Genomic DNA, 25,479 nt, shown 5'->3' on the forward strand with positions numbered 1-25,479 from the left:
TGACGCGTATTGCGTAGAGCTTTCTGGAAGACATGCCAGCACCAGTGATTATTCTGGAACTTTCGATAACTCATGTATAAAAGCCGACGCGCTTGCCCCGCGGATCAGCTTTCGACGATCGCCGACGGTGTTCGACGCTATCGCTGTGCTTTGAGTGTTACTTGCTTTTGTGGGCACAAGTACGCCCAGTAAACGTTGGTTTGGTCATTCACAGATTTTCCGCTGCATCATTCACCGTCACTACTACATGACAAAGCACATTAATTCGAGAAAACCCGTGGTAACGAACACTATGGCAATTCATTTCTCCACTAGGTAGTGAAGCGAATTTATTATAAGGGTTCTACGAACTAAAGTGGTCCTCTCCGGCTGAATTAGACAGCACTCTCACCAAACAGATTTAAGGCGAGGATTCCGTCATTAAGCGTCTGCACACCAGCAGCTATACAAGCATCTCACGGGAATAAATTTAAACGTCATCGACAGATGAACGATTTAAAAAGCGAGGCGTTCACTGACCCCACCAAAGAGGCACTGGCGTAATCACAGCAGTAAATGCTGTTGAAACGAAAATTCGAGATGCCGTGCATACACAGCGGCATCAGGATTACCCCCGACTGGATCATTTTCGCAAGACAAATAGTAATAAAAGCCACATCGTCAATATCCGCCCGAGGCAATCACGCAGCTTCACGTCCATCTTCTATGGGGGTGGAAGGGGGGGGGGGGACTTCTAGATGCCCGAAACTCGCGCTGTTCCTGTCACGTAACCAAGCGCATGACTACATGCTGGCTCGCTAGATTTCAACAATTCTTATCGGCGGCGCGAAAGCAATTTCGATTCAGCGCTTCCGCTTCGCGCCATCGTCACATGAGCAAATCGTCGTCGCCGTTCAGCTGACGCGAGTGATGTTTGAGGATGTCGAGCATCTTCAGCCGCTTCTCCTCCATCAAGTTGTCGCGGTGCTGGTGGACGTAGTCTCGGATGTTGGGCAGGCCGGAAATGACGCAGGCGGCGAGAGCCGACCGCGTTTCGTTCATGTCCGTGGCCTCGCACCACTGGTCGGTGCTCGGGTCGTAGCACTCGACCAGGTTGGTGGTGCTCTCGCCGTTGAAGCCGCCGATGGCGAACACCAGGTTGTCGATTATCTGCAACGGACAAAAACATGTGCGACGTAATTTGTGTGCAGTGCCAAATAGAGACAAACTTCGAAAATCTCGGATCCATTCAGTCTTCTCGATTCACATTCTAGTTTTCTGTGCGAACAGGCATTCGTGAAAGACAGCGTTTTCGCACAAAAGCCGAGTCTGCACCGCTCCGATGTCGGCAGAGCTCGTTTGGCGACTCGCTCCCACCTTGTATTCTTTGAAGCCGGCCAAGACGAAATTTTTCTCCATTATTCCACATCTCACTATTACTCTTGAAAAGTAGGGGTACAGCAATAAGCCACCTACGGCCACGGCGAAGTTGCTCCTGGGCGTGTACATGTTGGGCAGGCTGGTCCACGTGTTGGTGTCCGGGTTGTACTTCTCGGCCGAGAACAGCCTGGTGGTGCCGTTGAAGCCACCGATCGCGTAGACGCAGTCACGAAAGCCGACGCAACCGACACCACTGCGTCGGTAGCGCATGCTCGCGATGGCTGTCCACTGGTCGGTCATCGGGTCGTAGCGCTCGGCCGAGCTCAGGCACTCATTGCCACTGAATCCTCCCGTCACGTACACGTAGCCGTCGTGCGCGGTGGCGCACGCGTCGCTGCGTTGCATGTGCATAGGGGCGATCATCGTCCACTGCGAGGCGGCAATCGTTGGAGGTATTTGTATTGTGCTTAAGAAAAAAAGACATGCCGATAATCTTTCATTAGTTAACGTTGCTCAACAAACGGGGCTAGCCCAGTGGTAGCACGACATCTATACGAGTTAACTTCTTCAGGGAGACTGATAATGCATTGAGAGTTTCACCCTTAGATGAATACTGCGTCAGTTACAGGTTAGTATTTCCTTTGCAATCATGCAACAATGGCGACAACGATACTTTTCCTATTTATTTACGCATTTAGTCACGCAATGCTCCCTTTGCCCGTTTAGCAGGTTGACGTAAAGATGTAGACCATCGTAACGCATAGACGCATAAACACGAGACATTCGGAAAACCGTAAGCAACAACTAATGCTACCATGACAAATCTCGGCCGCAAAGCATTCATGGGGTCTCCGAGGGAAATGCGTTGGTGCTGTCGGTCCATAATGTGGTTCACTTGGGTGTTGGCACGCATCATTATAAAAAAAAAGAAAAAAAACAGCGCGGAGACACAGCACAAGAAACAGACACAACGAGGCCTTCCGTTTTGTCTTCTGCTCACGCTCGGTGTTCAGTCGTCACGCCGATTTCTATCTTTCTTTTTTTCAGAAACATGGTTGTGGGCCATTCGTCGAATAAGCGTTTAACAAGAATTGCACATTCCACAAATGACATAATAATGTTTTTGATCACAGACGAAACCTGGGCTAATGCCTCCAGAGTGGTAACGCTGGAAGTACCCGTATTGAAGTGAGAAACCATACCACTGCAGGCAATAGTTTCTCTTCAACTGCAACTCTCCCGCGTCGAATTCTCCCATTCCGTCATCATGTGTGCGGTCGTTAACTAAAACAAGCTATAAGCAGAACTCTGTTATTTTCAATCGATGAGCCTTAACCTTCCATTTTCTGGGTCTAAAATACTACCCTACTATCCACAGCCCACGGCTTAGTAAAAAAAAAGTATATTCTTTTTTTTAGTTTTTAGTTGAGTTTAGTTTCAGTTTATTGATGCGATTGAAATACTTTACAGAAGAAGTAACTCTAGGAGGTCCCATAGTCAAAGACTGGGGAGGGACCTTTTACATCATTCAAACATTTTAGCTGTTTCTTTCACGATGCTATCAATTCAACTCGTCCAGCTTCTCGGTTCTGTAAAAACGCTATCTGTTAGTGCGTCTGCGGCCACATAACTTTCTTTAGAGGTGGTGAGCTTAACAAACAGCCATGACAGTTGCCTCCAGATAAGCCGGTCGTGGCGGTTCTTGCTCTGGAGGGGTGCCCTGAGCAAGCACAAGCATCTTGCACAAGACACTGCAGCGTTTGGCTTTCATGGGGTCTCGACGGTAGCAAGGTTATCTAGTTTTGTATAATGATAGAGACGTACATACCCCATACTGAAAAGGGGTGGTGGTAACTAAACAAGGAAGACATTGTCTTTCTTGATTGTCTGCTTTTGTAAAACTGGCGCCTAGTTACACAACAATTGGCGCCCGTAATTCAGCCCTGCAGTCAGAAAACGAGTTGTCATTTCAAGAGTCGTTTTCTTTTTTTCATCGACGATACCATACGCATGAAAAAGCATTCATAGGCCACTGCCTCGCCGCCTACTGTTTAAGAGTTAGGCAACATTCTGAGATTTTTCTCGAACAAGTGTAAATTATTTTTTTTTACCCTTGTTTGCGCGCTAGCATTTGCGAATATACGCGAGCTATATTATGATTCTTTTTGCTACCGTCCTGATACGTGTCAACTTCCTGACCAGTTTCCTAGCTGTGCTACGTTCTGAAGAAACCATCTAGATAAATCCTAGATATCTTCCATGACACTCAATCCAATATATTTTTTTTTCGCTTACCCGTTAGGCATTCTCTACGACACATAAATCCATCCCAAGGTTTCTTATAGACAATGTCTTCCTTGATTAGTTACCACCACCCTTTTTCAGTATGGGGTATGCACGTTTGAATTAGGCCTGTACGGGGTATATCTGCCAAACCCGGAGATAGTGCAGTCTAAAATGTAGTTCAATCCCGAAGGTAGTGCAGTCTGACGCTCTTCCTACTCACTTCACTCGAGGGGTGACGTGAGAGAGTGCCGTGCGCAATGATTACCCTTTCAGCACGCAGCGGAGCGTTACGTCGTGGTCGCGCCCTGTAAATTTCAGTACGTCAAGAGAGCGGCATGGAATGAGACGGGGGCTCACTCGCCTTCGCAGCGCCATGTCGCACCCCGCAGAAATTATTGAACGAAGTGGATTTTAAAGCGCGGAAGAAGAAATGTGCAGAGGCTGCCAGACGTATGGACTACGCATGCACAAAAAAAAATGCCAAGGTGATTCAAACTCCACTTTACGTCAGTCAAACGCTGTCGCGCCAGCGCAGCTGTCAGTATAAGTTATGCGTTTCATGCTAGCCATTCTCACCCTCAGCTTGCCCAGGGAGGCATTGCCTTTCATCGACTTCAAATGGAAGCTAAATCACCTTCCAACTTTTTTTTCCCGCTTCAGCCATGATGGTGCACCCAATTTGTTTTCCATATACTAGGTCGTGACAAGCTATCCAAAAGCTACAAAAATCTGAGGCATGCTTTGTAGTTTATATTCTTCAGGAGCTGCGCGTAATGACCGTAAATTATTTGTCTTCGTGTGTTTTAGCTGAAATTAGTATGTCCCCACTAGCCAGTGACTGTCAGAAATGGTCCTAGAAAATTCGAATTTTTTTATTAAATAGTAAATCTGAACCGGACCACTGTATCAATCCAAATCCTGGGCCCCTTTCATGTATTTTATTCATTCAACTTATCAAATAAGCCTCGCAACACAGGAGCCGCATTCTGCAACGTTTCGCTTTGGAAACGGTTTACATTCACGAATGCCATTGGCCGGAGGTTGGCTGTCGTCATTCCTGGTGGCCGAGAACAGAAATTTTGTTGTCGTTACGCACACGGGCGGAACTCCCTACTTGAGACTGAAGCCGGCTGAAATAAAAAACTCAGTATTGTCATTCGAAAGGCACTCAAGGTTGCATTGAATCGTGGCAATAAGGGAGAAACTCCTCAGGCCCAGCGTCCACTATACGCGGGAAGAGCTCACTGAGGCTCTTAATATCGACCAACTAAAGTGGCTCAAACTCACGTGCATTGGACATGCAGTACTGCGCTACCTCAACTATAGTGAAAGCTACATTGCGGAAACGGACCAGAAAGCAAGAATTCCACCCGCACTCCGTGTGTGTATCGGCGTTGCACATATCCCGCGCAATATGCATCCGAATTACCATGAGGAGAGTCGGCAAAGCAGAATCCGCGCACTCAGCAAGTAATACGCGAGAGCCGCTGATACGAGACAACGATGCTGCACAGTATATTAAACGGAACGCCTTTGCCATAAGCATGATGGATCACCAAGGCAAAGAACTAGTAGGTGTCATCACCTAGGCAACAGCCGCCGAGACCGCAGGGGAAATGGCAATTGCTCTGGCAAAAAGAACTTGCCCTGAAGTCGCAGTAATCTTCACTTATTCCCATGCAGCAGATCGCAAGTATCACAGAAGACGAATATCAGAAACCGCAGTTAAGATACTTCAAAATCAAATCTCACGGACCCTGCCCCCCAACAAACGCATCAACTGGATTCTATGCCATCAAGGCATAACAGAAAATTAGGCGGCAAACGCCACTGCCCGCGACCATACCAGCCGGGCTTTCCTGCCATCGCACCATCACAGGCCGGTCACCATCGTTGATGACATCGTCCTAACCCACTCGGGGCTTCTGCAAAACCACGAACTCAGCAGAAGAGCGTGCCCTTCACCACAAAGGAACCTGAGCAAAGAGGAAAGGATCATTCGCCGTCACCAACGGAGAAATACCTATGGACACGGAATTCACGGACTCTATCATAGGTAGTACGCGTCCATATGCGCCCACTACGACGGCCCAAAGACCCCGCACCACACGGTAGCAGGATTGCCCCCTGCATGACACATGCACAGAACCCACCTCACAAGATCCACAGGACGACTCCAAACAAGGACGCCTAATCAAAGCACAAGAACAGTACCCCAACTGAACGCACATCTACACCACCATTGAAACGTGGGAGACCAAGCTTTCCGCTTAGGACCTGGTCGACCAACGCAGTCTCGGGGCCCGGGCCAAGGAGGCAGAGGGTTTCTGAAATAAGGAATCCTCCCGCCTAGGACGATTCGGGTACTGACTCGGATTACAGTTTCAAATAATAAAAGTTTATTTCTCTCTCGCCAAGCAGGTTGTCAATGATCTGCAAAGCGAACACGTCGTGAGCGGAACCGCAGAGAAGTGGTTCGCTCGAGGGTCGCATGCGCTCTCGAGTGCGGTTGCGAGGGTTGCGAAGGCAACCGTGGCCGCCGGTTAGTCTCACGTTGAACGCCGACACGTGAGCTAGACGAGACGAGACAGAGACGGCCGTGACGTCTCCTTTGGTTGCGCTGCTGGCGAAACTCAACAAGGACGTGGTGACAGGCAACGACGCAACGCGTTCTAAACGGGCCAGGAAGAGCTTTGGAGGCGCTTTAAGCTCTCAAAAGAACAGGCAGTGCGATGGCTTGCGAGGAGCTAGAAGGATGTATCTGACCGCAAAGATTTAGTGCCGTTGACACCATGACGAATGTGCAGTGCACGCTCCGTGTCTTTTTATTTTTCACTGGGAGCTTTCAACAGTACGTCGGGTATGAAGAGGCGATTGGGCTGTCCCAACTGTCGGTCAGTTACATCATTAGAACCAACGCCAATGCCCTTACGGGTGCAGGTAATTAAAAACGACGGGTAAGATACCCCTCCATGGCGCAAGAGAAAGCCGCATGAGCACGGCAAGATTCATGAAGTTGTGGAATGCGTGGATGGAACTCTCATAGCGATCGTCCGCATTAAGAAGTTCAGCCCAGGCAAAACAGAATCCTATTAGAGCCGCAAAGGGCATTACGCCTTCCGGCAGAACGCCGCTTGTTGATTGGTTTCCCTTGCGCCGGTCCTAATGTGGGCCAGTACAGAATATGGCCAAGAGCCAAGGGTGCACCAGCATATTGGCTTAAAATCGATAACTAGCGGAGTTCATCTCAAGAATGATGCTTCGCACCTGGTTTGTGCGGTGGTCGAACTTCTCTGCTGTGTTCTGCCTGTTCCGACCGTCGTATCCGCCCATAGCGTAGATGATGTCCTTGAGCACCGCTATGCTGACGTAGCACCTAAAGGAAAGAATTACGATTACAGCAGCATATTTTGGTGTTACGCTACCTCCCTCTTCGAAAAAGCGATCATTGTACGTCTCCAGTTTTCTCACCCACGCGAGTACTTTACAACGAATGTTAAAACAGACGCATGACTGTGCTGGGGTAGTTAAAGAAAGCTGCGCTGACCACCAGGACAGGCGACAGCAGCCTTCAGTGCACTATCGTCATCGAATTCATAGAAATACCTATGTAGTGCCTCTGGTAATATGTTAAATATAAGGAGTGTGATTGCTAGCATATTATTGCCAAATAAACATAACCTACTCCTCCGATCTATTTGGACGTTTGTCTACGACACTATAAACCTAATCTAGTTAAGAAGAAGAATCCAGTTTCAATAATAGATACAAGATTATACAAAGTTATGCTCAACGATGCCCTATTCTACAGGACATTCTGCAAGTCATTTCGCCTATATTCTGCAGGACGGGAGACTCTAAGCCCCCAGAGTCAACTTAAGTTGAATTCACACTGGAATATAGCTTGCCACATTGACCCGCGGATTGTTGATGACGTGAGATTGATACCACTGTGTCGACTGCTCCTCAGTCATTCATATTTTCAGGGGTATCAAAGGCCCTCCTATTTCATTTCCCATGGAAGGGTTGGCTACCATTCATGTTTGCGTGCTTAACTCGTATCTTTGTCGTTGTTGTTGAGATTGATGCCACTGTGTCGACTGCTCCTCAGTCATGCATATTTTCAGCGGTATCAAAGACCCTCCTATTTCATTTCACATGGAAAGGTTGGCTACCATTCATGTTAGCGTGCTTAACTCGTATCTTTGTTGTTGTTGTTGTTGTTGTTGTTGTTGTTGTTGTTGTTGTTGTTGTTGTTGTTGTTGTTGTTGTTGTTGTTGTTGTTGTTGTTGTTGTTGTTGTTGTTGTTGTTGTTGTTGTTGTTTTAGGAACCATGCATATCAACTTCCAAGCAAGAAGCTCTTCTGAGTGGCATGTGACGACATTAGAAATCAGTCACTGGTCCCGATTGCCGGGTGGTGTACCTTTTGACATGCATGGGAGTGACGGAGCGCCACTGCTTGGTGTAGGCGTTGAAGCACCGCACACTGCTGAAGTAGTCTTCTCCGTTGAAACCCCCAATGACGTAGATGTCATTGCCGATTGCCGCACACTTGTGGTACGCCCGGGGACCCTCAGGATCTACGGTCTCGACCTATCATGCACAGAAGCAACGAAAATTATCAGCGTAACAACAAGCAGAAAAAAATTCCTTTTCTGTCACATTCTTATAAAAGTTCGACCTCCACAGTTCTACGTGATCCTTGTCGATAACTAGAGGCGCCGATATGGTACGACGCTTCCGGCGTGCCAGGCAGCGACCGGCGAAGTCGCTGACGTGTTCAACCGATCAACTGTTGCTACAGCGCAAGTTCCCGTGTGTGAGGCGAGCCATGCAGCATTTTCTCGCTTGGCGAAGGCGCAAAAAACTCTGTACCTTCATTCCAGTGCACCCGAACTGTAGACCGGCATGCTGCCGGCGAGCCGAGCTCGTGCACGTTGCATTCTGTAACGGAAGGCGGCTGTGTGTGTGTGTGTGTGTCTGTGTGTGTGTGTGCGTGTGTGTGCGTGTGTGCGTGTGCGTGTGCGTGTGTGTGTGTGTGTGCGCGTGCGTGTGTGCGTGCGTGTGTGTGTGCGTGTGTGTGTGTGTGTGTGCGTGTGTGTGTGTGCGTGTGTGTGTGTGTGTGTGTGTGTGTGTGTGTGTGTGTGTGTGTGTGTGTGTGTGTGTGTGTGTGTGTGCGCGTGTGTGTGTGCACGAGCGTTCAGCATGTTCCTGCCTTGTGTCTTCGCCATGTTCCTTTATAACGGAAGCAACATGGTGACGTTTCCACTGATGGTCTCCGACTACTCTGGCGTGCGTACGTTCGACTCGGACACGCATTATCTGACTTCGTTCTTGAGTGGGGTCCGTATTGTGATCTGAGCCACAGCGTGGTGTCAGCAACAGCCGACGGTACATCGATGTTGCGCCCTTTCTTCTCGTTTACTACTGCGTGTAGTAATTAACTAGCTAAAATTGCTTTCATTCGACTAGTTCGAACGTAGGTGAAGCAACGCATCCGAATTTCACGGATAATGGGTAAATTTATTCTTAAAGAAACGTAATCAACGACTTCTAGAAACAAAATTATAGTTTCAGCATTCATTCTGATACATGTTGCTATCACAGCATTTAAACAAGCCTGTTGAAATGTGGATCCTTTAGCCTTCGATAGAAGAGTACACGTTGTTCCTCAAGTTGCTGGATTACGAGGCGTCAGTTTGACACGGTGTGACTGCTTGTAAATGATATCGCCTTTGCACCTTCTTTATTTATGAATACTGCAATCTTGTACACAAGATCATAGCAGGTGGGAAACATTGTGTTAAGATACAGAATTACAGACACAAAGAAAACAAAATTGCACATGGAAATTCAACAAGAGAATACAGCGACAAGGTCAATTAACAACAATCAATTCAAATGCTCTTGAAATGAGTGTAATGTCTGTCTGACAACATCATCTGTGAGGTTATTCCAATCAGTGATGGCCCTTGGAAAAAGGAATATTTAAAACAATTAACTCGCGGATTTAATGGTGTTATAGAAAGAGAATGGCGATTTCTAGTTTGGTACCCCGAGGAATAGATAAGAATATTGGAGGTGTCAACTTTAAAATTATTAATAATTAATTGATAGAAAAACTTTAGGCGACATATGCGAGTTCTGTTAGCAATAGAGGGTAAACCACTTTTTCTGAGGAGGTCACTGACTGATGCTCGCCCGTAAGTGTTATATATAAGCCTTACTGCTTTCTTTTGGATTCTTTCAAGTTTATTTATGTTTAACTTTGTAAAAGGGTCCCAGATAATTACTGCATATTCTAAGATTGGGCTAATAATAGTGTTGTAGGCAAGGAGGCGTGTACCAGGGGTTGCTAGCTTAAGCAACTACAGCCCTGCAACCGGGAAAATTGGCTTTAACAATGGTGGTTGGTGACAGACATGTCTGATCTGCCCATTTGCCCTGGGTGAAACCTCTTTAGAAAACTCTAGTATACAATAGTTGTTTCGCAAATGAAAACATACTAGCAAAGCAGCCACATAAAATATTTTCCCACAGGCTGCAATTAGTACCGTCGACAATACATATATACCATTGCCTACCAAGCTAACGGTGCCGCCACCTCTTTCTCAAGCTTATTTGTTTAACTCCAAGATTCTGCCCCCTATGCTAGTACCGGTAAACTGCGATTATTGTCCATTCCTTTTCTTTCAAGGAAAGCGGTAAGCTGCCAGTCATGACTTGGTAAATCCTAGCGTATATGCACTCCAATCCATTCTCATTCTTTGAATTTCCATCTCATAGTCAGGATGTGGTTTGACTAAATGCCCTAGATACGCATAATTTTGCACAGATTCTAAACGCTAGCTGACAGCCAATCGGAAATTCTGGTTTTCTTGCCAGACTTTCAAACATTACCTCAGTCTTTTGAGGTAATATAAATCTTGAGATTTCCTCTTACACTTTGTCGGCGTAGGTGCGCTATCCTTTAACTCATCTTGATCATGGGTCAAAAGTAAAATGTCAGCTGTCGACCAGGCGCCACCTTTTGCTGCGGATGTTAATTTCATCCAACCATAGACTCAGGCAACAGCTTCATTTCTTCACCTTAGGGTCCCCAAACGTGGAATGACGCAACGAGTTGGCTAAGTTCGCAGATATGCAAACCATGAACATCAGTCAATGCAGCTGCGTCTGAAGCACTCATGCTACGTGTAGCTTCTCGGCTAGCGTGTTGAAAGGGGCGTGGCAGTGCTTCGGATAGAACTGCATGCGAACTTTCCAGCTAATCCTACTTTGGAGGATGCTCCGACGAAGCCATCAGCCAGCTATCACGCGATTGATAAGTTTGCTTGTCCTTCGTCGAACTGTGAGCGCTTCACAAGCTTCGAAATGCTCAGTAGTCAATGTATTACTTTAACCTACGAGGATGAGTCAGAAAGTATTTGCCCTTATCTTTTTTGGCCAAATTACGGCTGTAAATGCGAAGCCAACATATCCGTTCCTAGTGGTGGAGCTTTCTTGGGCCAGTCCGACCTCATGTGCCAGCAGCTCTGCTGCACAGCGCTGCTGTCAGTTCTTGAAGATGGCGTTGCGCTTCACGTGTCCACGGCATACAAGCAACGAAGTGTGGCAATCAGAGCCACCGCCAAGATCCGGTCATTTAACTGGGAGAGTCTGGTGGACCACCTCCCACACTGTCCGGACCTTGTCCCCAGTTATTTCCGCGTTTTCGGCCCACTGGATATATTCCCGGCAGGACAGCGATTCAGGTACAACGATGAACCTAAGCAGTACGACGGTGATTCCACAATCAGTCGGACGAATTCTACCAAAGGGGCATCTCAAATTTATTGCTGCGATGAGAGAAATGTCTGAACCGGAGTGGGTACTATGCGGAAAAATAGTGTAAGGTACGTGGAATAGCACGTATATTTGTAATTACACGCATGTACCATATTTTGGCTAATAAAAAAATAGGGGCAAAGACTTTCTGATTCGCCCTCGTACGTATTTGTGGCTACAGTCGTTTTCATGGTGATATCCATAACGTTTTCTGTAACTTTGGGCCCTGTAATGTAAGACTATTCCAATATAATAATAATAATAATAATACTTTATTGATGACTTATGAAACATACAGTGCAAGAATCGGGCCTGCCAAAGCCACAGTGGGCTTGAACGGCAGTGCCTGGCAGACAGCGACAGAGCCATCAGTAACTCGTTATTGAACAATAGTGAAAAAAAACACACACATACACTTACATGACAGGCTTCCAATCATGCATTCATGTGTCTAAGAGCCTTTCTAAGACCATATTTTGTTTTCACATCTTGTATGCTTTGAGGAAGTAGATTAAACATTGCTGGGACATAGTAGTTACGAAGTCTTCGACCATATCTCGTTTTACAGCGGGGTGTAATGTAAGGATTCTTTGGTCTCAGGGAACGGACAGGCACATAAGGAATTTTATACTGACTTAACCAAAAATGTTTTAAGATAACAGTTTCAAGCAGCAAAGAATTGAAATCAGGTAAAGACAAAGTTTTGAACACATCAGATTTGGGGGAGACATCATAAGCAACATGCTTCAGAATGCCACGAAGGACGGAGTTGACCCGGCTTACCAAATGTTGAGCGCCATGACCATATGTAGATATCCCATACCGGATTACACTGTAGCATAAGGCATGTACTACAAGCTTTCGGACAGACAATGGCATGTAAAATTTTATGTTATACAAAACACAAGACACTGCGCGAAGTTTTTGACAAATATAGGCGAAATGAGAGTTCCAGGATAAATCACTGTCAAAAAAGACACCAAGGTATTTAATTGAACAAGCGTATTGCACAGGGGCACACGAACAGGGATTGCAATGTGATGTGTGCAAATATAACGGGGAGGATAGGGTAACTTGCTTGACAGGGTTGTGGAAACAGATTAGTTGGGTTTTGGACGCATTTATATGGACTACATTATTCTGAAACCAGTCCATCACTCTTGTTGTTGCCATTTGTAAAGAAGAGATGGCGTCAGTGTAACTTCGAGCGTGTGAAACAAGGACAGTGTCATCAGCATACTGATATAACTTGACGTTCACAACATTAGATAAATCATTAAAATATAGGTTAAATAATAACGGACTTAAAATTGAACCCTGGGGGACGCCAGCTTTAATTTCGGTCAGGCTGCTACGAAATTTTCCAATAGACACAAGTTGTTGCCTATGAGATAAGAAGTTTTTCAGAAGCCGCAAAAACGCACCCCGAAAGCCTAGCAAAGAAAGTTTGGTTAGCAGTATACTATGGCAGACGCTGTCAAACGCTTTGCGGACGTCTAGAAACAGTGCACAAGCAATCTGATTGTGTTCAAACGCAGAGTTTAGTGTATCGGAAAAATCTTCAAGCAGCAACTGCGTACCCCGATTCGGCACAAAACCGTACTGGCTAGGAGATAACACGCCATGATTGCTTAAAAAGCTGCTCATTGTCTTGAGCAGATGTTTTTCCAATATCTGCCCAATGCATGAAAGGATAGAAATAGGCCGGTAGTTTTCAATATTGTTGCGTGCGCCACTTTTAAAAAGAGGAATGACCAGCGCATTCTTCAGATTATCGGGAATGATGCCAGTGGTAATAATATTGTTTAAGATTAGTAGTAGCACATCTTTTATTGCTTCGAAAGTTCTGCGCAGCTCTAATATTGAAACACCATCAATTCCAGGAGATTTATTTGGTTTTAGACTGAAAAGGATTGATTTGACGTCATGTTCCGAAAACATGGGAAGAAGGGCGGATTCTGAAATACTAGTTTGCAATGTGCAAGTATCTGGATTAGGTCTCGCTACACCAGACACTTTTGAAAAAAATGAGTTAAAATCATTAGCGGTGGCAGTACCATTTGAAGAAAAATGAGACATCAGATCAACATGGCGATTAGCGTTTACATCACCACCTCTAAGATTGTTAATTAGGGACCATGTTTTCCTGCTGTCACAACGAGCGTCCGTGAATTTTGCTCGTAAGTTATTGCGTTTTGCTAGACGTATCATAGCATTGACCTTATTTCGAAGCTCTTTGTACCGAAGCCGCAAAGCAGTACAATTAGGACTTCTCTTTGTTTGAATCCATAACAAGTCTTTTGCTTGTATTGCCGTGAGTATTTCTGTAGACATCCATTTTTGGTCCAATTTACGTTGTTTGATTTTACAGACCCGTGTAGCTGCAAGACGGAAATCGGTGAATAGTGCTACAAAGTTGTCATAGGCGTCGCCTGGAGGAACAGTCATCAAAAAGTTATGCCAGTCGTGATTCATTACAAATTTGCGTCAAATTTGCGTAAAATTTGCGTAACCGCCGACGCAAGCACCGGGCGGTCACCCGCAGGGTTGTCTGAATAGACCAATCAAACACTGTCCTCGTTTATGGGCGGCCACTTTTGTTTGCTTAAAAAAACGAATAACCTTGCGGCTTGTCGTACATATACACTGAGCGGCTTGTTGTATATAATTGGCTGACAAGAGGCGAGCAGCACGCTCAAGTGGAGAGGGATTCGATGGGGAAGATCCAGTGCACTGAAAATCGATAATCGGATGAAGAGGGTGGTGCCGGCGTGTGCGATTGGTCCGTTTCCCTTACTTAGCTTGCGGTGGCTGGTCGAAAATCGCGGCGGCATGCAACGGAAGCTTAAAAATGACGCTAAAAGGGATCCTCAGCAAAGACGAGTTGGCAGAATGAGGTCGCAAACGTGGCGAAAGAGCTCGAAAACGTTACACGGTCTCGCAAGTTTTATTATATGCAAATAAACCCGTGATCTCCGGCAGGTGCGAGTAGCCAGCGCCTGAGCAATCGGCTGCAGCTATCTTTTATTCTTTTCAGAACGGGGCAACCTGCGGCTATTCAGAAAAAAAAATTTAGTTTTGTTCGGCATAATAATGCATCTTTAATGTGGACACGTCACTTTGACGCGGTGAGTTCTCGCGGTTTTATGATGTCGCGTGACAGGCAGGTAAGGTGGGTGCAGCCCGAAAACTTTTGACCAATGGCCGGGGGCTAATGGCGAAAAGGCTTCAAATCAGAAATAACTATTTTTCTTTTTTCGGTCAAATCATGCATAATTAATCTGTACACGCAATATCAGATGGGGAGGTATCGCGGCTTTCGTGACGTCGCGTGACAGACAGGTGAAGGGGGGGAGTTCAAAATAGTTTTTGACCAATTGCGGAGGGCTGATAGCAGAAATGGAATAGACAAGTTTCGAATAGCTTTACGTTATCGCGCCCTTTATTGCCTAAATTTTGAAGCGGTGAGACGTTTTTCGAAGTGCATGAAAACCATAGGGCTCTGCGCATATGCGCGCTCATTGCTAATTGTTGCACATATTACGCAACCTTTCGTTGAATAGGGTCAAGTTGATTAATCACAAAGTCATTTGAAATCAGAACGACGAAGCTTGAGCAAATACACGATTTCAAGGCTGGTGCTGAAGCACCGTACTAGCAACACTCGCAGACACCAGCGCCACATTTCTCCCTAGTAATTTTTGTGCGAAACTCAATGGTGGTGTGCGTATTCTCCGACATTGCAATGGCGCACCCATCGAGGTGATCTCGGAGGCCGTTGTTGTGTGCACCCTGGTGAAATCGACGCGGCACTCACCTTGATCCACCTGTCGGCTTTGGTGTCGTAGCTCTCGATGTAAGTGGTCGGTCCGCCCGCCATCCAGCCGCCGATGACGAACATCACCTCGTGCGGTATGCGCGGCCGCGCGAACACGGGCGTGGGGACCTCGTCGTTGTGAACCACCACGTCCAGGTCGTACAGAAAGCGCAGGGTCTGTATCACGCGCGGCCTGCGCGCCGAAGACGGTCACCCGCCGAAGTTGTGCACAAGCACGTCATCGTACAACTGGGACCGTTATGACAGTTTCACGTGCTATAGACCAGAGAGAGGGGGGAAAGGATGATGCAAAGCTTTATAATAGCACATGCAAGCAAATGCCAACGCCTTGCGTACGTTGAAGGGAAAATAAAGATAAACGAAAAACATTCGAGCTGCAGTGGTCAATTACCCTTCTACACAATAGAGAAAAAATAGTACTTTTACCATGAAAGGAGGCCTTGCTAAGGCCAGAAAAGACGCACGAACGAAATGCGGTGGGTGACGCCACCTTGAAATTTCCGCACCAGCCCGCTGTGACGTCATGGACGTCGGTTAATTTTTGTATCCCTAAAGATGGAATTCATTCCATTCTACAGAAACAAAATATTAAAACTGTCAAGTTTCGAGAGCTATCGCTGCGTCACAAAAGCTAAAATGCGAGAATAGATGGAACTTCATGGAAAATTCATGACTTCACACTCACTGGTGCAGAAGCTACGGCCGGAAATTCAAGAAATAGAAGTTTGATTTTAATTTTCTCCTGTAGCAATCAACATTTTCCCACAAAATTACCGACCATAGAGTTTGAAAAGAATAAGTTATCAGGCTTAACTAATGCACCGTTTCTGTGTAGGCTCTCTTTAGGAACAAAGTGTTTGCTACATTGAGCATGATCCATGGTTTATCAAGTTGTTTAGGCCTATACATGCTCAATCTATTGAATACATTGGTCGATGAGTTCAGATTTCAGCGTAACGTTATCGATCCTGACCACCATCGACTGCGCGTTCGAGGCGTTTAACGCGCAAATGCAGTTGGGGGAGACGTACGCGGTAACTCTTAACGTTCGTAGCATTTACGCACGCTATAACAGACAGCACTTAGAAAACATGGCGGCAACCGTAGCCTTTCGCCTCAGTATGAACTGTCGCGGCTTCTTGCCTCTTGATATCAATTATCGCGAATATATGGTGAATTAAGAGTTGGCTTACTGTCAGCTCACTTTAACGCATCGTATGAGCGACTAGTCCACCCAGTTTACGAGTTCATTCGGTGATTATGACGTCCGCCGGGCTGGCATAGAAACATCACGCTGGGTCCTCATGGATCCTCTTCACTTCGAAAGGTTCAACGCCAGTACCCAGATGTACCCAGGCGTTCTTACATATTCATTTTTTCCCAGTTTGTGTACCCATGCTTCAAACTAAAATTCAGTCCAATTGCACCGTATGTTTCTGCGCATATGTGTTCAACATACGTAAAGCACCGTACTTTGTTCTAAGTCTATCTGATCATCCACCTTTTTATCCAATAATTAATGTGTGTGGCTTCCGAACACACCATTAATAACTCATAGGCAACAATGCGGAGACGCCACTTCCGGCCTTTGTGCAATGAACTTATTTTTAAAATCTATTTGACGATCCCTAAGCCTTCAGAAAGATTTTAGTTTGCACTAAGTGTACTGAAATAAAACCAGCACAGCTTCCTCAAAAAGCTGACATCTGTCTTTTCTTTTACAAAAATTGGTATACGAGATCTGAACATTAAACAAAGACCTAACATAGCGCGAAATGCACGTTATTGCACTGCAAGGCTTGAATCATCGTTGTACGAGTTTAATGGAGAACTATCCCACCGTTTAATGACCGCCTTTCTCGGCGATGGTTACGATTAGCTCCCTCGTTCGGCCTTGCTATTGAAACTCGTGTTTCAACGAGCCAAAACCCAGAACTATTGTTTATCCGCATGCTCACATCAGTAAGCTCACATCCCAACCTTACACAAAGGTAAGCATCGCCTTTATTTTATTTTTGCTGTTAGGTTTTTCGGTGTATACGATTAGCTGTCTGGTTCATGCTTATATTGACACCCCTGTTTCAACGAACGAAACCCAGAATATTTGTGTAACCACATGCTCACATCGATAAACAACATCACGTCATGCAACTATTTCGCAAGATAATAGATCTTTAGCATGTCCGGTATTCCGTTAATTGGGCGGAGTACTGGGTGTGCAGGGTAAGTAAACACGAGTGGCCGGAGCCGTGGCGCCATCTGATGGCGCAGAGCTGAAACGAACGAGCACAGAGCCGATATTGCAGTAAACGAGTGATGTCTACTTCGGTGCGGGTGTAAATTTTCAGCAGCGGCGTGATCTCGTTGGCGATTCTGCCGTGTGCGCAGCTGTTGAATTTGTTGCTTCCTTGCTCTGTTCTGGATGTGCGTGGAGACAAGCGTTGAAAAAAAACTGGCTGTGGCTTAGCTAAGGTAAAGCCCAGGATGCGAAGCATACTAGCCTTTATTTTAACGCGACAGCGTTAAGGAGCTCGTGTCGCAGAAAAGCCGGTGTCGTCGGCGTCGGCTCAGGCGTGCGGCGCTTGCTCAGGCGCATATATCGTTGTCGCGCCGAACGCTGCGTTGCTCGACGCTCACCGCGTCCGATGCGGGGCGCGTAGTCGCTGCGCCGTAGCAAAGCCACCTAGAAACAGTCTCTGTAGCACGCCGCAACCTTCGCTTCTCATTCCAACGAGCAGCTCTGTCTCCAGGAGACAGAGCTCACCTCGTGAGTGTCTAGCGGAGGCAAGCGCAGCTGCTTATATACGGCCGCGACGCCGCGAGCGACGGCGCGAGTTCGAGCCCCGTTTCTCCTCTGTCGTGACGTCACGGTGTCACGTGGTATTGAAGGCGACACCGCCGCGCCTGAGGAGCTGGGTTGAGCTCTAGCAATATGCTTCGCATAAAAACAGAACAGTTCCCGCGAAAAAAAAACCGACCTGCAGCCGTCGTCGTCGACGATGTACTTGTGCGTCTTGATCTTCTCGACGAAGAAGTCGGTGTCCACGAGGCCCGTTCGCACGCACTCGAAGAGGCGCGCCATGTGCCGCGTCCGGCTCGCCGGGTCGAACTCGATCCAGCGCAGCGCGGCCTTCCACACACTCTCTTCCTTGACCACGTTCAGGTTCTCGTCCGACAGGATGGACACCACGTCGTCCGCGTCCAGCCGAAGGAACTCGTCGCTGCGCTTGGCCACCTCGACGAAGTGCTCCATCAGGTAGCTGACGGGGGCGCGGCGGCAACGTTGAAGAGGGACGCTCAGGTGTGAGAAAGGCTACGTCGGGTTAGGCTTAGAAAGCGTGCTTTCAGAATTGCATTTTGGTTAATTGTGCTGCAATATTTTCGATATTAGGAAGAAAAAGTTTCATCTTTCTTTTCTCTCTCCTAATTTAGTGCTGCAACTGCGCTGCTCCGGGACGTTGGTGTGGCGTCACAGATTGCAAAGTATTTCTTTCGCGAAGAAAATAATTTGGGATTCTCCCAAAAAAACAAATATAAGAGCAAACTAGCTTCATAAAGCTCTTCGTAATTGGTTTACTGTGTTCTCCCGTTAAGCGGTTGTAGGAGGACGTTTCACCACTGAGTAGCCAAGTTTACGCCACCGTAGAATATCTTGCCGGCTCGCGGTGACAGTTCCAATGGTTCTCCCCCTACCCTTACAACATCGTGACGTCTGCTCGTAAAGCGCAACGAATCTCCTTGAGATATTGATTCCTCTTTCGAAAAACGATCACAGAAACAATTGCAATGCTTCAAATGACGTTTATGGAGGAGGTACACAGTCGTACATGAGCTATAGAGAAGTGTGGGTGATTCCAGGGGGAGAAATGAGTGCTAAATCCGTCCTCAGTTCCGCTAACCTTCAACTAGTCGTACTTGATGGACTTTAATGTCTCAGCAAAAATTAACGAGGTTTATCCCTACGTAACAGAGTAGCTGCTTGGGCTGATTGGCAAAACATTCTTTCATCATGGAAAAAGCCCTGTTTTGAGCACAATTCACGAAGAAGCCAAGAAGCACGGCACTTTACCCGCCGTCCAATTTTATTTCTGCCGCAGAAGTATATAGTCAGAGGCGAACGACGTAGAAAAGATTAATTGGGAAATACGTTCGCACAACCACAAGAAAAGCACATGGCAAGGCTAGCGTAACGCTTCTCTCGAACTGACAGGTAATAAGTATTGCTCACTAATAATGCAATGGGAGGCGAGCTTACACACTGGGTCCCCGTTGCACGTATGTGAAAAGCTTCAAAAATCTCCCGCGACCTCTGGGCTTCACACTTGGACATAAGTAGCACGACTTCAGAACCTGGTGGTATATATCATAGCGCTTATCAGAGAAGTTTGAGTGTGGACTTGGGCATGAGGCGAGTTGCCGCGGCGTTCGTTCCCGGCCTGCTCACAGAGGACAAAAAATATTACTTTGACTCTGTCTCGCTCTCTGAATAATCACAACGAATGTGACCCAAATCTTTCGGCGATTGTCACCGGCAGCGAAAGCTGGGGATGTGGGCATGATCCCAAATGGAAACAGTTTCGAGCAAATTTAAAACACCGCGTTTACGCTGTAGGGGGCAATGTAGCTCAGTAAAAGTGGTCCTGCTTGAAGCTTGCTAAGTTTAGATTTCAGCTCTTTCATAATATAACGTTGTCCTTATCATTGGTGAAATGTTTACTTTTAGTGCGAAAGCAATTATATGGACACTGCAGGCGCATTTTTGCCTTCGCCGTTATGTTCCGTGTGAAGTCCAAGGGCGATAACAACGTCGCCACGCGTCGTATGCTTATGTGCGAGTGAAAGCACGCGAGGGAGGTCAACGATAACGGCTCAATCCGGCGCGCACGAAGGACAAACCAGAAAGCAAACGCACCGTCTTCCGTCGCGCGAAAGGACGTGGGGGAAGGGGGGATGCGAGAGAGGGAGAGGGGGGGCGCGTGTGCTCCGTCAACAACTGCGTATTCTGCGACCGGAACCAAGGTGAACTGGCGATTTCGGCTCAATCTCGCGCGCTGTATATCGCAGAAAGCGGGGATGCAGCGCGCGAGGGAAGGGGATGGCTTCGACCCCGCAAACAAGTGCGTACTCTGCACGGACGCGCCGTCGCATGCGCCGTACTTTGAAACGCATCTGCACACGGCTCATACCTTCGTGCGCGCTGTACTCTAACCACTCTTGTGTTGAAGCCGACAGATGGCACGAAGGTCACTTCGCTCGCTACCGCTGCCGCGCTTGTTCACATCAACGTTTTGACAGCGAGTGTCCGCGCTCATCGATTGCGATGTGTTCATGTTTGCTTGCGCGCGCTGACACGATGCTTGTTTATTCAGTTAGTAAGCGAATGTTTTCACGTTTACGCGGCCAATAAAACTACTATCCTTACTTCGTATAGATGTTTGCTAATTTGCTATCGCAATCGATGCTTCTCAAAAGTGCGACTTTTTTTATTCTTGCTGGTTAAATAATAACTAGGCCCGAGGAAACGCCGTCGATGTCCATGACATCACGGTAAACTAGAGCGGAAACTTCGAGGCCGAATCTCTGCTTCTCTTTTGTTTTAGCATATTTTCCGGTTTACCAAACCTCGTATCAATGTAAAGGTATTTTTTTGTTGCACAAGGGTGTTAACTTGTATTCCATGTCTTGCGTGAATTTAATTTGAGGGAGGTTAAAATTAATCCGGGGCCAAATACTACAATGTCCATTGAAGCTTCTGTGTTTCTTTGGAAAGTAAAACCACTTCAGTGAAGAAACTATATTAAGGTACTGCATAATACAAGTCATTCGATTGCCTGGGAGTGCAATTAAATTTAGCATTGCATTTTATCTCATCGACGGGCGTACAACATGCCGGAGGCTTTGGAACAGCACAAAAGGCAAGCAACGTGAGCGCTCTGTTACGCTGGAGCTTAGTAGGGGGCGGGGGAGGGGGGGGGCGAGTCAATAGGCCTTCAGAGGCGGCCTCTAGATGGTTCTCTTGCGCTGCGCTGGTACTTCGGCACAGAGAGACCACCTCCTGACAAAACAGTCAGCAGGGCTAGTGTTGAATTGTTATACAGCTTTTATCTAGCATTTTGACACAGTGGTGTTTTGTGTACATGAACATCACTGAAGCGCTTAACGTTTACGTTTCACCGTGGACACACGTAACACGCATAAGAAGTTACAATGTAGAGCCTCTTTTGCAAAATAACTCGAGGGCACGATCTCGCGCCTCTACTTAAGGGTTTGTAAAAGATGGTATGGGCGTCGCACCAAGCGTACATGCTCAAATAATACTGACATAGCACGAAGTGGCGAACTAGAAGCGAAATTATGCGTTCTAGATAGCCACAACTCGACAAGCCTCTATTGTCGACCATAGTACATTCCTTCAACTGGGTTACACTGTAACGCTGCACTGTTTCCTTCACTGCGGCATCACATCGTGTACTCAAATCTGTCCGCCTTACAGGTAAGCTCCAGCTCCTTTTCCCTGTAGCGCAAACATGAGTGATTGATCGCCCTGTAAATACGCATGTATAAACGGAGGCATTTCATGTACAACAAAGGATCGTATATTATTCGTGCCCGGAGACTCACTCTTTGGCCTTGGCGGCGAGGTCAAAACAGTTGTACATTTTGGCCAGGTTGTGGATGGAGAGGCAGTTTTCGGGAGTCATGATGGAGAGGAGGAAGTCGCAGCAGTCCTTGATCATGCCCATGACGCAGAGGTAGTCAGCGGCTTTGAGCAGCCTCTCCACGTTGTCGCAGCCCACCCACGTGATGCGCTTGTACGCGAACTCCACGATGATGGCCAGGGCCTCGCTGGACACGCCCTGCACTAGGACCTCGCACCGGCCACCGCTGCTTAGATGCGAGCTGAAGAGGGCCCTGCACGAATACAGTGACGTGAAAAAAAAATAATTTAGAGGCGTTTCTTCAGGCTGAAGTTACATGAGAGGCCCTGCTATCTACAACCACTTTTCCTTAAAATAATCTTCATTGCCCGTTTCTCAGTCTGCATATGTCAAAAAAAACGTTCACTGAGTGCCATCGCTTTTTCAAAGAGCATGCCTGTTGCTGTGAGTACACCTCCCGTTTGCTTCTCTCTCAATACTTTTTGCATTACCGTTTCTTTTGTAGAACTTTGTATAGCTTACCGTTCCTTTGTCACCACTCCCCTCTACAATGCATTTGCGTTTGAGGGTATTTGAAATAAATAAATAAATATCTACTTGTGACCATTTCTGAGGATGTCCCCAGTTTCCAAATATGCGTTAGCGAAGTGTGCGACGAGATGCATTAGTGTTATAAGTTATTTTTAAGTTTTAAAGCATAAAATTGTGCTTTGTTAAAAATTAACTAAAGCAGTTCATTTTTACCGCAAGTTTGGCAGCGCCTAAGTCAAACTGATGCTAATTTCAAAATTGATTCTATGTGAATTAGCGTTGTGGAATCATTGGCTTAAATGTGTGCAATAACCTGATTAGTTAAAAGTTTGTTAGCAACAGCTTATGACTTACCTAATTACGAATTTTGACGTTCTTGCCCGTAATGTCCGCCTAATCAAGTAATCCGGATGAACAAATAGATTTCTGCTGTATGCAACAGGCACGTTCTTAATGTTCTGTTAACTTAAGAGAACACCTAATACCACCATTCAAGTTCTTGCTTTCGGCAGCGTCCTTCAGCTCCTCAACTTTCAGTGCAATTTAAAAACACGCTTCAAAACTTTTTCTTCAATAAGTAAGCAATTTATCTGCACATTTTTAAAACCTCATTCAAGTAAATTAATTTTTTGCTATTTTCCGTCAAGCCTAACGTTCTCAGTTACTGTATTCTGGCAGCCTGTTTGTAGGTTCATAGTTCCATTCTCTCTGTCACCTGCGTGTATTAAATTTTCTTTAAGATCATAAATGAGAAGCCTGAAACTAAGGGTCGAGTGACGAGAGCTGCGTGGTCACACGTGGCGGGTCCATGGTGCTTCTGACGTACAACACCATGTGGTGATTCAACCATTCCCTCCCGAAGTGCCCAGCAAAATGCCAAGTAGGCCCCACAAAAGACTTCAACATCAAAGTTAGAGCGGCGTATATACATTATGTGTGTATCGCGTGTGTATTGTGACTGTTCCAAACACGAGACATGTGCCCTCCTCCCTTCCTCCCCGAAATTACACTGCACCAGGTACACCTGGTTTAAAACTACGTGCCACAATAGTCACCTGCCCTACACTGCCTCACCAGTCAAGTGCGAGCACCCTGAAAAAAAATTCCTGTCTACGCCACTGGATGTGCTAGCTGTTCTCATGAACTGCCGTATCGTGGAGCAGGGTGTGAGACCGGGCTAGTTGATATACCATGCTGATGTGACTAGCGCAAGAGTGCACATGGGGCATTAAAAAAGACGACAAGGACAAGCTTATTCTTGTCGTCTTTTTAGTGTCCCGGGTCCAGTCTTGCGCTAGTCACTTCAGCGTATCATGAAAACAGTTTAGTCAATATCGTACCAGCTTTCTTGTACACCCGCAAATGTATCAACAAATACGGAAGTGTGCAGCCCTTATGCCTATTGCTGCACAATTCAAGAGCAGCGTCTTTTCGGAGTCACTGATCGAGGTCGCTGAAGTTCTAAGCTGGCGACATCACAAACTGCAATGAGAAATCTGCGGGTTCCCGCAAGGCGCAGGAATTGTCACGAAAGGGAAAATTGTCATTGACCCGAATGTGTTACGAAGCTGCAAACAAAGGGTTTCCTTTATAGCTTCGCGCTATATTCGGGTGTATGACATTTTTGTCTTTTCACAACCAGCAATAAAGCTTGATGTTTTTTATGCTCATCCTTTACCAAGCCAGCAATGCGAACGATAATGGAAGGAAAAGTTGGTTTGCAAGCAACTCAAGGATGTATATAGTCTAGAAGTTTTACTATTTCAGCGCTCGGAGATCACTGTCCATATGTATTGATGTTGAAATCAAGCAAAGATTCAACGAGTGAGATGGCTCATAGCTGAACTTCTCCTGTGAACAAAAAAGGGGGCCGCAGTCTGCTCATAATTCTATCACCTTAAAAACTAGTCAGTTATTGCGCCAACTAAAAACTGACTCATATGGACAAGCTTTTGTTGTTTTGACGTGACAGGCGAGGCATTACTGGTTTTCCCTCACTTCCAGACATATCTGAGAAGGTAGTGCACTTCGTCATTAGTTTCCACACAGTAAGGTACAAGCTTCAGCGCGTCGTTATTAAATTCGCATATCTCAATCTTCGACGTAACGAAATCGTAGTGGCGGAAAAGGCCAAGAGATGCGGGAATCTTCCCACGTGAGCACTTACGTGAACACTTAAAGTTTTTGCACGTTACGGATTTCTCTTCACCTTTACTGAATTAACCGATCGCACGTTTCCTCCTCGCTATAACTTTACGTAATGTTTAAATGTGCGTTCGTCGTGCCAATGCGGCACTGGCGTTTACCTACAGTAAGCGCCGTCTGCCCAACGTATACCTGAAGTACTCGCTGCAGCTGGCCATGACGACCCTGTGCACGGGGAACTGACCGCCGTCCGTGGTCTTGAGGAGGCCGTCGCAAAGCACGCCCGAGCTGCGCATGTCCCACAGGGCCTCCAGGGTGTCCCTGTTGAGCACCTCCTCGACCGTGTCGCCGCTGTTGCCCATCCTCGCTGCGCTGCTGCCGACCGTCGCCCCTCGCCCGGAGGACGCCTCGGTCCTCGTCGCCTTGCGCATCGAGGGCGACCCCTCGGCCGTCCGTGGGACGTGCAGCAGCAACACAGCCGCCCTTACACGCTGGCGCTCGTCTTTCTCTTCCTTCAGCCGCTGTCGCGCGGGCGCCATCGCCATCGCAGCGTATATACGGCGTTGCATCGCCATCGCTACGTCGGTGCGGTGCCTGCGTACGTAATGCATTGCGAATGCCTCACATAACCCACTCACTCCAAGCTTTGCCTACACACCAGCCATAACCTAGCCTTCACTTACCGCCAAGCATAAACTAAGTGCCGCATTTATTTTACCAAGGGCACAAGGGGAACTCACTACTAACCTCGTGTAACGCATGAAAATAAAGAAAGAACACAAAACAGGGATCAATAATTATTTGCGACGCACCTAATTCAGCCAGAAAGGGTA

The 25,479-nt window shown here is 46.8% G+C and overlaps 1 protein-coding gene across 1 annotated transcript; it reads right to left on the reverse strand.

Annotated features, from left to right (window-relative positions):
* Positions 1-311: 311 nt before the first annotated feature.
* On the reverse strand, positions 312-25,188 carry LOC135915323 (kelch-like protein 10). The gene is made up of 8 exons (XM_065448359.1): positions 24,839-25,188; positions 21,933-22,223; positions 18,290-18,571; positions 15,291-15,483; positions 8,070-8,239; positions 6,913-7,021; positions 1,456-1,788; positions 312-1,149 (listed from the first exon to the last, which is right to left on the reverse strand). The coding sequence occupies exons 1-8, from the start codon at positions 25,183-25,185 to the stop codon at positions 868-870; spliced, it is 2,007 nt and encodes a 668-aa protein (XP_065304431.1). The 5' UTR covers positions 25,186-25,188; the 3' UTR covers positions 312-867.
* Positions 25,189-25,479: the final 291 nt, after the last annotated feature.

The sequence above is a fragment of the Dermacentor albipictus genome, chromosome 1 (genome assembly GCF_038994185.2).
Source record: "Dermacentor albipictus isolate Rhodes 1998 colony chromosome 1, USDA_Dalb.pri_finalv2, whole genome shotgun sequence".
NCBI classification, from domain to species: Eukaryota; Metazoa; Arthropoda; class Arachnida; order Ixodida; family Ixodidae; genus Dermacentor; species Dermacentor albipictus.

Coding starts and splice junctions, on each gene's coding strand:
- LOC135915323 (XM_065448359.1), bottom strand. CDS start 25,185: ATGGCGCCCGCGCGACAGCGGCTGAAGGAAGAGAAAGACGAGCGCCAG. Junction 7,022..8,069: donor ACTCCCATGCATGTCAAAAG/GTACACCACCCG, acceptor TCTTTCCTTTAG/GTGCTACGTCAGCATAGCGG. Junction 1,150..1,455: donor GGAGCAACTTCGCCGTGGCC/GTAGGTGGCTTA, acceptor TGTCCGTTGCAG/ATAATCGACAACCTGGTGTT.